The sequence below is a fragment of the Eumetopias jubatus genome, unplaced genomic scaffold (genome assembly GCF_037043125.1).
Source record: "Eumetopias jubatus isolate StellerSeaLion01/CBP00866 unplaced genomic scaffold, mEumJub1_p1.0 scaffold_2, whole genome shotgun sequence".
In the NCBI taxonomy this organism is placed as follows: Eukaryota; Metazoa; Chordata; class Mammalia; order Carnivora; family Otariidae; genus Eumetopias; species Eumetopias jubatus.
In genome coordinates, this window is record NW_028274808.1 from 188,624,364 (window position 1) to 188,643,380 (window position 19,017).

General features: G+C 33.5%; 1 protein-coding gene across 5 annotated transcripts in view; it reads left to right on the forward strand.

Moving 5' to 3' along the window:
* LCORL (ligand dependent nuclear receptor corepressor like) overlaps positions 1 to 19,017 on the forward strand; it is a 166,753-nt gene that overhangs the window by 28,176 nt on the left and 119,560 nt on the right. For all 5 annotated transcript variants that reach the window (XM_028087749.2, XM_028087736.2, XM_028087740.2 and 2 more), the window contains exon 2: positions 9,042 to 9,107. In XM_028087749.2, the coding sequence (XP_027943550.2) occupies positions 9,042 to 9,107 (66 nt within the window). The remainder of the gene's footprint in view (positions 1 to 9,041; positions 9,108 to 19,017) is intronic.

Genomic DNA, 19,017 nt, shown 5'->3' on the forward strand with positions numbered 1-19,017 from the left:
TCATGTGCTTATTTGCCATCATATGTCTTCTTTGCTGATCCTGTTTAAATCTTCTATCCATTTTTAAAAAACTTGTTTTCTTAGTGTTTTGAGAGTTCTTTATTTAGTCTAGATACAAGTCTGTTATCAGTTATATGATTTGCAAAGATTTTATATATGCTATTAACCAATATCACTACTGTTTTTACTTTAGATAGTTGATTATCTTTTAGAGTTATTGAGAATGGGAAAATTCTTTTATTTTTTTATTTATCTTTATCTTAACAATTTTTGAGGAATCTTTTTTTTTTTTGTACAGATCCCAGGGTCTATATTTCTTCTGCTTGAATAATTTCATTTAATATTTCTTGTATTGCGGGTCTTCTGATAATTTTTTTTTTTTGAGGGGATAGTCTGAAATGTCTTTATTTCATTTTCATTTTCAAAAGATATTTTTACTGAGTATAGAATTCTGGGTTGATAGTTTCTTTTAGTACTTAAAAATGTCACTCCCTTGTCTTCTGGCTTGCACAGTTTTGGATGGGAAATGTGCTATAATTCTTACCTTTGTTCTTGTGTAGGTAATTTAGAGTATTGCCAGTCCTGTTGAACATTAACTGGAGGCCTTAACCAAAGCAATAGAATTAGGGGTGAAGAAAAGCACAATAATTTGAAAGAGGAATTACATTTGTGGCTTTCCACACATATTTGTATTGAAAAATGTAAGAGAGTCAATAGATATATTGTTAAAATGGGTAGAGGAGTTTAGCAAGTTTACTGGGTATACGTTGACCCATATCCATTGGGTACACCAAAAAGAATTTTTTTTTTTTAAGTTAAAATTTTTGGTGTCCATGAAAACCATAAGGTAAGCAAGAATAATGTCAACAAATTATATGTTATACTTTTTAAAAAAATAATTAAATGTTATTAATATTTTTTAAGATCCTCATAATGCTTAACACATTGTGATATTTGCTTATTAGTAGACAAACAGATTAATGGAGAGCTTAAAAACAGTTCCACAAAGAAAAGTTAATGAACTGGACTTTAGTTACACAAAGTTACAAACCTCTGTGCTCCAAAAGACATCAAAAAAGTGAAAAGAGCCCACAGAGCGGAGAAAATATTTGCAGATAAATTGTGTCTGATAAGTGACCTATATCCATAAGAACTTTCACAACTCAGTAATGAAAAGACAAATAACCCAGTTACAATGTAAGCAAAGGATTTGAATAGACATTTTTTTTACTGAAGAACATAGACAAATTACCAATAAGCACATAAAAAGATGTTCAACATTATTAGTCACTAGGAAAATGAGATACCACTTCATACTTACTAGAGTGGCTGTAATCAAAAAGGCAAGTGTTGGTAAGAATGTAGAAATCACTGGTGGGAGTATAAAATGGTCCAGCTACTTTGGAAGACAGTTTGGTAATTTTTTTTTTCATTTTGGTAATTTCTTAAAATGTTAAACATAAAATTATCATACGAACTAGCAATTCCAATTCTATTTCTATGTACCAACCCAGTAGAAATGAAAATATGTGTCTACACTTTGGACACAAATGTTCATAGCAGCATTATTGACAGTGACCAAAAAGTGGAAACAGTCCAAAGTTCTATCAACTGATAAATGGATATACAATTGTAATGAAGTACTAATATATGCTACAACATGGATGAATCTGAAAGACATTATGCTCAGTGAAAGAAGCCAGACACAAAAAAGCACAGGTTATTTATATGAAATATCCAGAAAAGGCAAATCTATAGAGACAAAAAGTGGATTAATAGGTGCTTAGGGCTGGAGTAGGAATGAGGTGACTCTTAAATGGGTATAATATTTCTTTTCAAGGTGATGGAATGTTCTAAAATTAGATTGTGGTGATGATTATACAGAGTTCTATTAAAATCACTGAATTGTATATTTACAATGAATAACTCCTATGGTCATAAATTATATCTCAATAAAGCTATTAATTAAAAAAATATAGACTTACGTTTAGGGACTTAAGGGACATAAAGGTAGCCTTACTAATCATTTGACGTAATTTTTTTTTATTTGTTTTTAAATTTTATTTTTTAAAATTTTTTTAGAGAGAGAGCCTGAGCGGAGGGAGGGGCAGAGGGAGAGGGGGAGAGAGAATCTTAAGCAAACTCCATGCTGAGTGTGGAGCCTGATGTGGGGCTTGATCCTAGGACCCTGAGATTATGATCTGAGCTGAAATCAAGGGTCAGACACCTAACTGAGCCACTCAGGTGCTCCTCATTTGAGATAGTGTAATGCTTGGGATACAGTTGGGGTTCTTTATTAGACTGTTGCTAAAAAATGAATTCTGATGGATTTAAGAACTACATATGAATATGCTGTATTCCTTTATGAAAGCAAAATTTCAGAATTTTATACACACACATACACATGTAAAATAATTATTTCTGTCAAAAAAATTTTTTATCCAAGTAAAAATTTGTAAGCCATAAAACAAGATACAAAAAAAAAAAGTATCTGTGCTTTATTAAAATAAAACAAACTTCTGTGCGAGAGAACAAAATGAAAAGTCAAGCCATAGTTGGATGGATGCAGTTCACGAAATTGACAGTTATCATCCAGAATGCATAAAACTGAATTTTTAAAAGGCCAACAATCAGTTGAAAAGTGGCAAAAGGGCAATTGGAATGTAGAACATTTCAAAAAATGCTATACCTAATATGTTAAATTAAAATTTTATTTTAATGTGTTTGACAAATATAAAGTCTGATAATACCAAGTTTTGGTTATTTGGGGGGAAACAGGAACTCTTAAACATTGCCGATAGACTTATAAAATGATTTAATCATATGATGTAATGTCTGGTAAAGTTGAAAATGTGCATACCTTAGGACAATGTAATTCCACTTATAGATTTCTGTTGAGAAGAAACTAACACTTGGACAGGATGACACATTCATCAAGAGTTTTAATGCACCATTGTTCATAATAACCAAAAAGTGAAAAGTCACACAGCTCTCAATAGAGAAATGGATAAATTGCATGTATTTATATAAATGAACTCTATATTATAGTCAAACTGAATGCACGAGGAATTTTGGTCTTTTGGTAAGGTTGATCTCAGTTATATAGATAAATCTTTGTGCTGAAAGCAATGAAAAAAATGTTAGATTTAAAAAAAAATTAGAGCTGAAAAGACGGGAATACCAAGGTTAACATTAGAGGTAAGTAGAAAATAAGAGGCAAAGCTGCTTAAGCTTGAAGTCCTTTGTTAATATTGTTTATTTGTGTTTTCCTGGTTAACTAGGCAAAAGGATCAAAATTCAAGCCTTGGGACTTGTCCAAAGTAGACATTCTTAGAGGGTATCGTCTGCAAATTAAGCTAGACTTCAAAAGGCCATGTCTTCAGGGTAGAAGCAACCAAATCTAAAATCATCCTTCCTCTCTGCAATTCCAAAACGTTGCCTGATGAGCAGAGCAGGAAAAGGAAGAAGTAAAAGGAGAAAAATACCTGAGATTGAATTGGTCACAGACTGGCCTTCTAGCAGATCTGTATCCTGACAATCAAGTTGCCTCTAGCTGTGATATTGGTTTGAAGTGTTGCTATGGTCTGAATTTTTGTGTTCCCCCAAAATTCGTATGTTGAAAACTTAATGCCCAAACTAATGATATTGGGAGGTGGGGCCTTCTGGAGGTGATTAGATCATGAGGGTGGAGCTCTCATGGGATTGGGATTATGGGATTAGTACCCTTTTAAAGGTGACCCCAGAGAGCTAGCTCACCCTTTCCGCTATGTGAGGACACATAGAGAAGTTGGCATTCTGTAACCCAGATGAGAGCCTTCACCAGAATCTGACCATGCTGGCACTCTGATCTTTGACATATAGCCTCCAGAACTGTGAGAAATAAATGTTTGTTGTTTATAAGCTTCCAGTTTCTGTTACTTTGTTATAACCACCTGAGTGGACTAAGAAATGTATATTAGTTTCCTACTGTTGTTGTAACAAATTAACCCAGATTTAGTGGCTTAAGAGAACACTAACTTACTATCTTACAGTTCTGAGGGTCAGAAGTCTGAAGTGGGCCTCAGTGGGCTAACATCAAGTTGTTGGCAGTGCTGTATTCCTTTATGAAAGCTTCAGGGCAGAGTACATTTTCTTGTGTTTTCCAACATTTAGAGTTTGCCAGCACTCTGTGGCTTGTGGCTCCTTCTGCCTTCAAAGCCAGCAGTGACCAGTTGAGTCTTTCTAATGATGCCATCTCATTCTGACTCTTCCACCTCTCTCTTCCCATTTTAAAGAGTTTTGTAATTATAGTGGGTCCACCAGTATGATCTTATTATAAGATCGACTAATTAGCAACCTTAATCCCATCTGTGACTTTAATGCCTTCTTGCCGTGTAATATAATTTATTCATGGGTAGTGGGTATTGGAACATGAACATTTCTGTGTCTCTCTGACAAATAAATAAAAATCTTAAAATAAACCCAAATTTATTGGTAGCTTTTAAATTTAAATTACTAAATTCTGACAAAATGTCAGAGTTTTTTATTTTTTTGTCAGTGGGTTTTTTTTTTGAGATTTTATTTATTTGACAGAGACACAGCGAGAGGGGGTACACAAGCAGGGGGAGTGGGAGAGGGAGAAGCAGGCTTCCTGCTGAGCAGGGAGCCCAATGCGGGGCTCGATCCCAGGACTCCGGGATCATGACCTGAGCTGAAGGCAGACGCTTAACAACTGAGCCCCCCAGGCGCCCCTTTTTGTCAGTGTTTTTAAAAGATATCCCATATTAACAATACAGAAAGATTGTAAAGAGATAACTGGAAAAGACGTATCATAGAAACTAACAAAAAATGTTTTATAGCTGTATAATATTAGACCATATAGTCTAAGGCAAAAATCATTGCTAGAAATAAAATAGGTCACTTCATAAATGGATAAAGTTCTATTCACCAGCAAGCTATAACAGTTATAAAATTATAAACACTTAATAATACAGCTTCGAAAATACATAAAGCAGAAGTTCAAAGAAATAGAGAAAGTCACAATTTTATGAAAGATTTTAGATACTTTTCTCAACAATTGGTAGAAGGGACATAAAATAACAAAACTGAATAAGGATAATTTAAAGAGCACAGGTAACATGTTAACCTGATGAACAAATATAGAATGCTGTATTCAGCAGTTTTAGAGTGCATGTTCTTTTCAGGTATATGCAGAGAATTTTCAGAGGTTGTGTATATCAACCATAGAAACAATCTCAGGAAATTTGAAAGGCTTGAAGTTATATTGGGCATTTTCTTCAGATAAATTTAAAATATGCTTCCAAAAACCATGAATCCCAAAAGGAGTCATAATGGAGATTGGGAAATATTTTAACCAAATGGTGAGAAAATATTATGTATCACAAGTTGTAGAATGTAGCTTAAAGGAATACTTAGATGGAAATTGATAGCTTTAAATACATAAATTAGGAAAGAAGAACAGCTGAAAGTGAGATAAACATCCATTTCAAAAAGGAAAAATAAGATAGTAGGAAGGGAAAAATGAAGGGGGGGAAATCGGAGGGGGAGACGAACCATGAGAGATTATGGACTCTGAGAAACTCTGGGTTCTAGAGGGGAGGGGGTGGGGAGATGGGTTAGCCTGGTGATGGGTATTAAAGAGGACATGTACTGAATGGAGCACTGGGTGTTATATGCAAACAATGAATCATGGAACACTACATCAAAAACTAATGATGTATGGTGATTAACATAACAAAAAATTTTAAAAACTAATGTAATGTATGATGATTAACATAACATAATAAAATGAAATTTTAAAAAAAAGGAAAAATAAGAGCCAGATAAACTAAAAATAGAGGACATGAAATAAAAACAGAAGCAGAAGTTAATGGATAAGGAAGCATGCCTACGAAACAGAAGATCAAGGAATCAAAAAGATTCTTTTTAAATTAAAAAAATTGAGAAACTTTAATGAGCTTTACTGAGAAGAGAAAGCATAAATAACCAAAGTAAGGAATGAAAGGTGAAGAGGGCACGACCGCTGATGCTGTTGACGTTAGATAGATAAAAGCATACAATGAAACATTTGATGCAAATAAATTGAGAAATATAGTTGAAATTGACAAGTAGCATAAGAAATAGAATACCTGTGTAGACCTATGACAGCTAAATAAATTGGATTGGTAATAAGCCTGTTTAGAAAGACTTTATTTCCAGGTGGCATCCCTGGCATATTTCTACCAAATATTCAAGCAAGACATCCTACATTTTTTCATTTTTCGCAGGTGGTAAAGAAAAAGAACATTACCATTCATTTTATGAGGGTAGCACAACATTAATATCAGAACTTGATAAGTACAAAAGAAATTTACAGACCAGTTTCAATGGTGAGCATAGATGCAGAAATTTTAAAGGAACTGTCAGGGCAGGAAACCCAGCAAAAATACCTCATGATAATGTTGGCTTTTCCTAGGAATGGGAAAAGGTTGGCTTAACATATAGTAAAAGATAAAGAAAAAAATGACACAATTATCTCAATAGATGAAAAATAAATTTGATAAAATTCATCTGTTGACGGTAATAAAAACCCCCTTGCAAGCTAGATGTAGAAGGAACTCCCTGAATGTGATAAGTAGTGTTTATTTTTTTTTAAAAAGATTTATTTTAAAGATTTTATTTATTTGACAGAGAGAGACACAGAGAGGGAGCACAAGCAGGGGGAGTGGGAGAGGGAGAAGCAGGCTCCCCGCTGAGCAGGGAGCCTGATGCGGGGCTCGATCCCAGGACTCTGGGATCATGACCTGAGCCGCCCAGGCACCCCAAGATTTGTTTATTTTAGAAGGGGAGAGAGCATGGGCGTGCACACACGTGTGCACATGCAAGTGGGGGAGGGGCAGAGGGTGGGGGAGAGAGAGAGAAAATCTCCGACATTCCCTGCTGAGCACGGAGCCCAACATGGGGCTTGATCCCACATCCATGAGATTATGCCCTGAGCTGAAATCAAGAGTTGGATGTTTAACCAACCAGCTGAGCCACCCAGACTTCCCAAGTGGTTTATTTTAAAAGTATATTTAATGATGAAACTTTGAATGCTTTCCCATTTAGATTGGGCATAAGTAGTTAAGCTTAAAAATAAAACTGCCAGTTATTTTACCAGCAAAAGATGGGTTTATTCAGTAATAGCAGAAAATTGCCATCCTGGACAAGCAAGCTATGGCAAAACCATAGGCAAGTCCCCTGAACAGGTTTATTTAAAAGAAAAGGAGGGAAATTGGGTGGGCTCTCATACTGGGAGTTCAGAGTAGAGTGGCTTTTCATTAGCAGAACTATGACAGTCTCTCATTGGTTGAACTGCTGCCAGGGGAGGAGGAAACTCTTTTTTTCCTCCCTCTGGGACAGTCAAGTAGTATCCACATGCAAGATCCCTCTCTTCCTTTGAGTCTGCAGTTGACAACCAGTGGTAGGATGTGAGAGCTCCCCCTGCTGGCCTCCTGACGCCAAAAATGAGATTTCCTTTTATTAATTTTCACAAAGTCAGGGATGTCTGCCAATCATCACTAATTTTCAGCATCATAATAATGGAGCTCTAGCCAAGGCAGTAAGGTAAGAACAGGAAAAAAGAAAGCAGTAAGGGTTGGAAAGGAAAAAACAAAACTTATCTATAGATGTTGTATTTGTGTACAGAGTATCCAGATGAATTATTATAATTAGAGAATTTAGCAATGTTGCTAGATACAGAGTCAATATACAAACACCAATTATGTTTCTATCACCCTACAAGAAACAAAACTTTTCAGTAGCACCAGCAGTATGTACTATGACTAAATCTTAATAGGATATACATAGGACCTTGGTCTTATCTGGGGAGGAGCCTAGAAGCCCAGTAAAACAAAAGTTTAAGTCCTTGTTTGCCTTCTTCATTTCAGACTTAAATCTAGGAAATGTGCAACATTTAAATTCAGTAGGCTTGTAAGGAGGAGGGGCATGATATTTTGTCCAATATAACACAGAGTAACACCTTAAAATAGTTGTTTACAGTATTTTTGGAGCACATTGATAAATAAAATATCTTAGTAATAAAGATTTGGGGTTCTTTCAGTCTGAGTCTTTACCTAATATGAAAGTCTTTTATATAGTATTCTTGAAAGCTCTCTCTGATGATGATTCATTCACTTTTCTGCCTGAAATTTCCACTCATAGAAACTAGTACTGAATCATTTCACAAAGATTTTATTAACTACATATTTACTAAGTACTGTGATAACTACATTATTTTGTCAAATATAAGGTATCATTAATTTTAAGTTGCATCATTTCTTCACATTCTACTAAGTGAAAAAATGTTGCCATTCTTTTTACTTTATCAGTAAGCTGCTTAAAATTAAGATACAGACTTCAAAAAGAAAATTGTGAAATATTAAAATAAGTATATCCAAAAGGTAGAATACTCTTTCAAATTCATGATTGTTGTTATCCTGACAAGATTTTTGGTATTTTTTTTCCTTAAAACAAGGTAGTCCGTAGCCATGAACAAATTATTGTGTTCTAATTTTTATAAGTATGTAGGTTTAAATTTTGTACATCATACTTTTCACAGCAAGATTTTCTCCCCATTGATACTCACTTACTCATTCTTGTAACTGAGTTTAAAGATGCTACTTTCTTTTATGTTTACATTTTTTGTTACAGACATAAACTGGAATGTAATACGTGTCTTTTTTCATTTTTCTCCTCTACAAAATTATTACCAAAAAAATCTGCCTATAATATTTCAACCTTGGAATATTTCTAAATAACAAAGATGTTTACTTGTTTTAGTAGTGAATATTACATTTGAATATTTTAAATTCTTCACAATCATGTAATTTCTGATAGTCATTGTGTGATTGTTTACTGTTTTGTGTATTGCCTAGTTCAGCTTAATTCACCTAAAGGAAAAATGACGCCTCATAGTTAGTTAAATTTATAATTTTCTAATTCATTTGGGATTATGGTTTTTGATTATTATAAAATTTAACTTTTCCAGTAGGTTATATACTTTTCTCTCTTTTACAACACAGGTTTTGAGAGTATTTTAGAAGGGCTTTATGGACCACGGCTACAAAGAGACCTCAGCTTATTTGAAGGTAATGCTTTTTAAGTTTTATTTTAAAATTGTGACTTTCTGTCCCATTTAACAAAGGAAAATGGTTGTTCTGTGCTAACTTTACGTTAAACATGAATTTGTGGTCTTGTTTAATTAGTATTTTTAAATAAAGTGATCTAAATGCTGTTTTTGTTATTATATAAAGTTATCATAATCTTTTTAAAAATTTAGTACACTGACCAAAATGGAAAGTGAAGCTTGTCTTTGGCTTAATGGTGAAATTTAATTTTTATTGTAACATACCCTTGCTTATTCTTTTTTTTTTTTTTAAGATTTATTTATTTATTTGACAGAAAGCACAGATAGGCAGAGCGGCAGGCAGAGGGAGAGGGAGAAGCAGGCTCCCTGCTCAGGCCTGACGTAGGGCTCAATCCCAGGACCAAGGGATCATGACCTGAGCCAAAGACAGACACTTAACTGACTGAGCCACCCAGGCGCCCCAACCCTTGCTTATTCTTAAAGAGGATTTAAAAGGTTTCAATTAAATAAATATTTCCTGTTGTTCATGAAACAGGTAGCCTGGAAATCAGATTGTCGCTCTGAGAAATCCCACCATGTGTGTTCAGAGTTTTATATTTATGTATAATACTATTTGTTATTTATTAGCCACTTCTTTCAAATGCTGTGGCATAAATCCTAGTGGAAGATTTTGATTTGTGATATAATTGCTGTGATACCATAGTTTAGTTGTTTTATTGCTTGCTTGGAAATGTAGAGCAGTAGGAGAACACTTTTGTAGACCTCTGAAATTTTATAGTACAGTTAATTCAAAGTAGGTAATGCTGGTATAGATTTTCTACTTCAATTTTGATTGAATTATTTCTGAATCTTGTATCTGGTCTGTTTTATGTCCTCTTTTACCTTCTGTTCTACTATGGTACCTTCCATTCTACCGAGACCCAAGACATCTCTAAAGGTGCTTCTTTCTTCTGTGTAAATAAGTCTGTTGAGGTGAGGGAATGATGGTGGAGTAGTCAAAAGTTTTCTGCCCATTCTTCATTAATGTTGAGCAAAATAATTGATTTTGATTGATCTGAAAGTATCTATGAAAGATCATTTGTCCCAACCACCTGTCTTTGCTGAGATGAATTGATATCCATGTAAAACATGACTTTTAAGAATGGAGACTCCAAAATGTGCTTGTTCTAGTGTTTTATCGTTCTTCTAGCTAAGATCATTTTTTAAATTTCTCTTAACTTTAATCATTTCTCATCTTATCATAATTCAACACTGAATTATTTTTACCTGATATATTTTTTAGCAATACTAATTGTAGTTTCACATATTTTTCTGAGCTTACAAATGAACAAAGGAAAAATCTAAAAAAACAAGAATTTAACCTAAGTCTGACATTTCTTCAGCCTTCCTTTCTTAACCTGCTGTCCTCATTCATGTCAGAAGTCAGCATTATACTTAATTGCCTTCTGACAACCCAAATTACAGCTTGTGACTCAGCCTGCTGCTTCCCCCACTTCCATGTGTTTATTTACATAGTTGTATATATATGTATATATTTATGTTCCTTCAGAAATTGTTTATTATACAAAGGGCAGAATGTTCTAAGGAAATAAATGCTTTGTATTTTGTTTCTAGACTAGTATTTCCTTAGTATACAAGTTGTACATTTATTTTAGGAAATTCAAGAATACAGATAAGCCAGAAAGAAAAAATTTCCCCTACTCCCATGATCCATAGATAACTTCTAAACATTTTTATATAAATATAAGATCTACATTTGTATTTGTTATTTAATTATAGTAGTATATACTATATGCACAGTATGTGTAATTTCTGTGCCTCTTGTGTTCACTGGTATATCATTTGGGTATATGAAGTCTAGACCATCTTTCTTAATGGCTGCACAGTATTTCATTGTAGATCTATTTATAATTACTTATTTAACTTAATAACCCATTGCTGTATATCTCATTTTATTTAAATTCAGATAGATCTTGTACTTTATGTCCTTTTTAGTGCTTTTTTTGGTGGGGGGAATTAACAAAATTAGCTAAGCTTTGAAACTTGCACATAGACACATACTCATTGCCTTTGTTTACCCCAAATATTCTTTCTCCAGGTTTCTTAGGTAAATTCTTCCTCCTTTTATTTCCTCTTTTGAATTAAAAAATAGCATCTAATTAAATTGTAGCCTTAAGAATGATGATATTAATTGCTGCAATAAATCTGTATCTGTGCAAGGATGAAGACAGTCATACGTTTTGAGGGAAATTAAATCAGTACTATCAAAAGTGTAGAGCCTCTTGAAAAGGCTCTGTAGAAACTATGCATTATAGACATCTCCAGCTTCTTTCTTATCCTCTTATAAATAAGTGTGCTTTCTTTGTTGTTGCCATTGTTAAAAATGGTTTAATATTTAGATGCTGGGACTATAAGTATTTCTCACTATGCAAATCTATATGCAGGAATCAAATAGATTAGTGTGTGTTTTTAGATAAATCATTGGAAATCTGAACCTTTGTTAACTCACTTTCCAAAACTCAGAAACCAAATATATTGGCTAGCAAAGGATTCTTGTATATTACTCTAAATTATTTTTTCTTATAAAGTTAAATAGTATTTTAATTTTATAATACATTAATTTAGATAGACTACATTGCATACCTATTGCTGTTTCTGTGGAAAATATATTCTAAATTTCATATTTGCTACCTTAAAAAATCAACTGTGGCACAGAGCATATTTTTAAGTTTAAGACTTTTGTATCGTATACATTAATGTTTTGAGTGGTTTGTATTTTAATTCTTGAATTTGATTCAGAACCACCTCCAGATTGAATGGTTTGAAGGAAGCTTTTGAGTGGTGCTAATTTTTGTTTTGTTGGAAACGAAACAGAACCCCCTGTTTTCTATCTTCTTTGGTATGTTTTGTGACTTTCTCTCCTTTTGGGGAAAATATAACTATTATTTTGTGGGGGGAGTCTCCAAAGAAGGTTTGAATGTCGTAAACTTAAAACTTTTATGATGCCCAGAAAAGTTCCTTACATTCTGTGCCTCTCTTCCTTCTCATCTCTCCAAAATTTATTTTTCCTGATGCCACAGAACTTTTAAGCAAAAATTCCCTCTCTTTTTCTACTTTAGTCAGTCCTTTCTCATGTTTTATTTGTGAGCTGGTTTCTTTCACCTGTGGGAATCATCTGATTTACTTGCCATGACTATGGATATTTACAAAAATTTGGAAAGAGTGTGGTCGACCTGTGTAAACTGTTGGATCCAAAGAGAGATTCTGTCAGAGGTCATCAAGCTATAGCATATGAGCCAAATCCAGCTTGTTTACAATTTTGAATGGCCTGTGGACTAAGAATAATTTTTACATTTTTAAATAGTTGGAAAAATAAAAAGATTAACATTTAGTGACATATGAAAATTATGTGAAGTTCAAATTTAATTGTTCAGTTAATAAGGTTTTATTGAAAACAGCCCCTCTCATTTGTTGAAACATTGTCAATGGCTGCTTTCTTACCACAACGGTAGAGTTGAATGGTGTGGCAGGTTGTATGGCCTACAAAACCTAAAATACTTAGCGAAGGTTTGTTGACCTCTGAGTGTACCACTGACTGAAATTTAATATTTTTGACTTAATATCTTTTTTCCAACTGTAAACACTATGATGATAGAGACAACAAAACTACTTTTTAATAAGATTTATTAGGTAAAACATTAAAAAAATTTATAAGTATAGTTGACACAATGTTACATTGATTTCAGGTGTTGCAACATAGTGATTCAACTTCTGTACATGTTATGCTGTGCTCACCAAAAGTATAGCTGTCATCTGTCACCATACACTGCTATTACAACATCATTAACTATATTCCCTATGCTGTGCCTTTATTCATGTGACTTACTCATTTCATAACTGGAAGCCTCTTATCTCCTCTCCCCTTAGTCCATTTTGCCCATCCTTCCTACACCCTCCCCTTCCCTCTGGCAACCATCAGTTTATTCTGTGTATTTATAGGTCCAATTCAGTTTTTAGCTTACTCATTTGATTTAGATTCCACATGAGTAAAATCATATGGTATCTGTATTTCTTGGTCTGACTTATTTCAGTTATGTAGTACTCGTGGGATCCATCCATGCTCTTGCAAATGTCACAGTCTCATCCTTTTTTTAATGCTGTGTAATATTCCTGTGTATGTGTGAGAGAGAGAGAGAGAGAGAGTGTGTGTGTGTGTGTGTGTGTGTTTAGTCTTGTATCTTCCTTTTCCATTCATCTATTGATGGACACTGAATTGCTTCCTATATCTTGGTTATTGTAAATAATGCTGCAATAAACATAGGGGTACATATATCTTTTTGAGTTAGTGTTTTTGTTTTCTTTGGGTAAATAGTAGTGGAATTATTGGATCATACGGTATTTCTATTTTTAATTTTTTGAGGAACCTTCATACTGTTTTCCACACTGGTGTACCAATTTGTCTTCCCACTAACAGTGTATAAGAGTTTCTTTTTCTCCACATCCTCTCCAACTCTTGTTATTTTTTTACCCTTTTTTTTCAAGTTTTTATTTAAATTCTTGTTATTTAACATACAGTGTTTAGTTTCAGGTATAGAATTTAGTGAATTATCACTTACATACAACAACCAGTACTCATCACAAGTGTCCTCCGTAATACCCATCACTTATTTGCCTTTTTGATTTTAGCCATTCTGACAGATAAAAGGTGATATCTGATTGTGGTTTTGATTTGCATTTCCTTGATGATGAGTGATGGTGAGGATCTTCTCATGTGCCTTTTGGCCATCTGTATATCTTCTTTGAAAAAATGTCTATTTTGGTCCTCTGCTCATTTTTTAATTGGGTGTTTTTTTGGTATTGAGTTGAATAACTTCTTTATAAATTTTGGATGTTAATCTCTTAACCTTTTATCAGACATATTATTTACAAATATCTTTTCCCATTCAGTAGGTTGCCTTTCTGCTTTGTTGATGGTTTTCTTTGCAGAAGCTTTTTATTTTGATGTAGCCCCAATAGTTTACTTTTATTTCCTTTGCCCTAGGAGATATATCTAGAAAAATATTGCTACCACTAATGTCAGAGAAATTGCTGCTTATGTTCTCTTTTAGGATTTTTATGGTTTCAGGTCTCACATTTAGGTCTTCAATCCATTTTGAGTTTGTGTGTATAATCTGAGAAAGTGGTCCAGTTTCATCTTTTACATGTAGCTGCCCAGTTTTCCCAGCATTTATTGAAGAGACTGTCTTTTCCCTATTGTGTATTCTTGCCTCTTTTGTTATTTTGTGTCGGAAATTGTGATGAGCAGTGAGGAAAGAAAAATGAGTAAGTAGGATCTCTTCTAGGAATTCATGGCTTAGTATTAAGTCAGTAGTTTTCCAATATGGATTGATTATTTATTTTAAAACCAGAGAATCTAATACTGCTATATTTTCTAGTTATATAAATTATATTAGCTCTTACCAGTGTGTACACAAAAACTTATCTGAGTGTATTCATCATGCTGTTTATAATACCAAGATTAGAGAAACAGGCTAAATATCCAACAATAGGATATTTATTAAGTAAGTTACGATATATCTGTTTGATGGACCATGCTTATTTATTAAAAATTATTTAGAACTATATTTGAGCTTAGGAAATATTTGTGACAAATAAGCATGTGTATAATATCCTAATTTTTAAAATAAATAGCATTTTTTAAAGCAGTTTAAATTTACAGAAAAAATCAAGTAGAAAGTACAAAGATTTCCCATATACCCTCCCCCTCCAAGGTTTCTCTATATTAATATCTTCCATTACTGTTGTACATTTGTTAGAATTGTTGAGCCAATATTGATGTATTTTATTACTGAAAGCCCTCATAGTTTACATTAGCTAAGTCTGTGGGTGTTGTACAGTAGTGTGCATTTTGGCGAATTCGTAGTCATATATCCACATTATAGGATCCTACACAATAGTTTCACTGTCCTACAAATCAGTAGGTTGCCTTTCTACTTTGTTGATGGTTTCCTTTGCTCTGCAGAAGCTTTTTATTTTGATGTAGTCCCAATAGTTTATTTTTGCTTTTGTTTCCTTTGCCCTAGGAGATATACCTAGAAAAATATTGCTACCACTAATGTCAGATCCACCTTTTTAGTTATTTCTCCTGTCTCCAACCCATGTCAAACACTGCTCTTTTTACTGTCTCTCGTTTTTCTTCTTCATAATGTCATATAGTTGAAATCATACAGTATTTAGTTTTTTCAGACTCATCTCTTTCACTGAATAATGTGCATGTAAGTTTCCTCTATGTCTTTTGATGGCATCATAGCTCATTTCTTTTTATTACTGAATAATACTGCACTGGGTGGATGTAGCATAGTTTGCTTATCCATTGATCTACTTGAAAGGCATCTGGGTTGCTTCCAAGTTTTGGTAACTATTAATAAATCTGCCTTAAACATTTGTGTACAAGGTTTTGTATAGACATAACTTTTCAACTCATTTGCCTAAATACCTAGGAGCACCATTGCTAGATAGTATGGAAAGATTATGTTAAGCTTTGAAGAAACTGTAAGACTGTCTTCAAAATTGGCCATACCATTTTGTGTTCTCACCAGCAATGAATTGAAGTTCCTTTTTCTCTGCATCCACACCAGCATATGATGTTGTCCATGTTTCAGACTTAAGCCATTCTAGTAGGTGTGTAGTGGTAGCTCATCTTAATTTTCAGTTCTTTGATGGGATATGCTATTGAGCATCTTGTCATAAGCTTATTTGCTATCTGCATATCTTCTTGGGTGAGGTGTTCAGAATGTTTTTGGTACTTGGATAATGATGATAGATAGTTACAATGATAGAATGAGGAAATACTACTGCTTTTGTTTTCTGGAACAGATTATGGAGAAACCATCTGGGTTGGAGCTTTCTGTTTTAGAAGGTTATTAATTGCTGATTTAATTTTTTAAAAGATTTTGTCAGAGAAAGAGAGAGAGAGTGCACACAAGTAGGGGGAACCTCAGGCAGTGGGAGAAGCAGGCTCCCCGCTGAGCAAGGAGCCCAATGCAGGACTTGGTCCCAGGACCCTGGGATCATAACCTGAGCCAAAGGCAGATGCTTACCACCCAGGCGTCCCTGATTTAATTTTTTTAATAGATATAGTCCTATTGAGATGATTTATTATTTCTTATGTGAGATTTGGTAGATAGTGTCTTTCAAGGAATTTGTCCATTTCATCTGAAGTTACCAAATTTGTGGGCAACTAATATTATAATATTTTTATTATTTTGTTATTATTCATAGAATCAACAGTGATGGCCCATCTTTAATTTCTGATATTTTTTCTTTTTTTACTTGGTTAGGCTGGGTAAAGGTTTATCGATTTTATTGATATTTTCAAAGAATCAGCTAATGCTAATTTTTAAAAAGGCACAGAATATAAACTAGAAGGATATATTGCAAAATGTTAATCATTATCTCTGGATGATGGGATTACAAATAGTTTTTCTTTTCTCCTTTATAGTTTTCAGTATAGCTAATACATAGTTTTAAATGAAAAATTATTTTTCAGTAACATTGCCCACTGTTCAGTGTCTTTCCTCAAAATCAACATAGTTATAACCACTTTTTCATAACCCTCATGAGAAATCTAGTTCAGTATTCTCTTTTTTCACTTTTCATTAGGCTTTGTCTTTGGGAACTTTAAATTTGTTTCTTAGGGTAAAAGGGTACAAAAGAGAATAAAAATGTTCAAAAGAAGTACAATTATCTAAAAGAAAATGAAAGTAACACCTATTGAACTTGTTAGGTGTTTTGCATATGTTCTTATTTAATTTTTACTACAGCCTTAAGATGCAATCATTATCCTCATTTTAACAGATGAGGAAATTGAAGCCCAGAGAAAGTAACTTGCCAAAGGCCACATCTAGTATTTGGAAAGATATCTCAGTACCAAGGCTTTTTTAATTGCAAAGTCTGTTATCTTTCCAAGACAGATAAGGTAAAATGATTGGAACCAGACTTTGACCACAAATATATATCCATGGTTAAAAGGTTGATCTTTTGTTAGTCATTTACTATTAGTTTTCCTTTCTTTTCTTCCCCCCCCCTTTTTTAAAGATTTTATTTATTCATTTGACAGAGAGAGCATAAGCAAGGGGAGTGGCAGGCAGAGGGAGAGAGGGAGAAGCAGGCTTCCCGCTGACCATGGCGCCTGATGCGGGGCTCAATCCCAGGACCCTGGGATCATGACCTGAGCTGAAGGCACTTAACATACTGAACCACCAGGCACCCTACTATTTTCGTTATGACATTGCCTTTTATTAATAAGACTATTTCTGTAAGGTACCTAATTTGATCCTTTTGATCTTATACAACTTCATGTATTAACATTGCAAAATGAGAGACAATGTGTTTTAGGGATATCTGATTTATTATCATATTTTGTTTGAGAAATAAAATAAGTCTGTACTATTTACTTAACTTTCATGACATGAAAAGATAACCTGGACAGAGAAATCTGGCCTAGAGTTGATTTTTCAAAATTTGTTTTCCAATAAATAAAATGATGTATCTCACCATCATTTATTTGGACTCAAAATCAAAAGTTCTGTAGAAAGAATAGTTATTAAATATTGGTAAGTAAAGTTGGAGATTTTTTTACCCAGCAAAATTTAAAGGCATTTATATAATTGTTGATTATTCATTGCCATTTATTTAACCATATAGGCATTTATTTTAATTAACGTTTCCTTGAAGAACTCTAAATAACTAAAATAAATGAGATAATCTCAGCATGCCCAATTTTATCTTACAACTGGTAATTGTTTTAATTATTCCAAAGTTTTTCCTCGATTCAACATATTTATCACTAAAACTTCATGAAACCTTACAGTGATTTTTCAAAAATACCTCTTCTCCAGGACTACCAGCTATTTTTAAAAATTCTAATGGTAGATTCCTTTCATATCTTTTATTCATGAAGCCATAATAAAAAAAAGCAGTAAGATTTCCTTGATCTATCAAAATTGTTATGCTTAGCATATGAGTCAAGTTTTTGCACAGTAATACTGCCTAACAAATAGCTCTAAAATCTGTTGCATCCTTATGGGTGATCTGATTCACTGGACTTCAGGGATCACTTCTGATGACTGCAGGTCCCAGTCTGAAGGAATAATAGCTGTGTGGGGCAAATTCTTTACATGTTGGATGGTTAAAACTCAAGAGAACTGGGGCAACTTGCCATACCTTTTAAAGCCTCAGCTTGGAATATATACGTCACTTTTCCCACGTTCATTCTACTAATCAGAAAGTTCTGCCTTCCTAGTAAGAGACATTGCACAATTCTACATTCAAGAGTGTGAATGTATTATTCTACTATAGTGATAGGCCAAAGGGTTGAAGCAAATTATAAACCTGCATAACTACAATTCTGGGTTTTTAATTGTTTAGATTGCTTAAACTTTTTGATTTATCGGGTCATTTGCAAAAAAATGATCAGTTTTCTTAAACTGGTATATTAAAATTATCTGTCTTCTGCAAATTAACTGTTTTAAATACATTTGTGATTGTGTAGGATTTAAAAAATAATGACTGATGATCCTGCTTTTTTAGTAACTAGCCTTTGCATGGTGTTTTATAGTTTATAAAACATTTTCTCATTTTTTCATTTGATCCACAAGTAAGTTAGGTGATGGGATCTTTATTTTACAGATACAGAAATTAAAACAAAAACTTTATAACTTGACAAGGTTACAACGAGTAAGTTCTACACCAGATGGACACTTTAAATCCAATTATCTTTCCATTACCCTATACTGGGTCTCATGCTCCCATTTCCTACCATTTCTAAGTTTGGATAAATATTAGGACTATTTCTAGACCGTTGCCAAAACCAAAGAGAGCTGTCACTACACTTTTATACTCCAACAGAT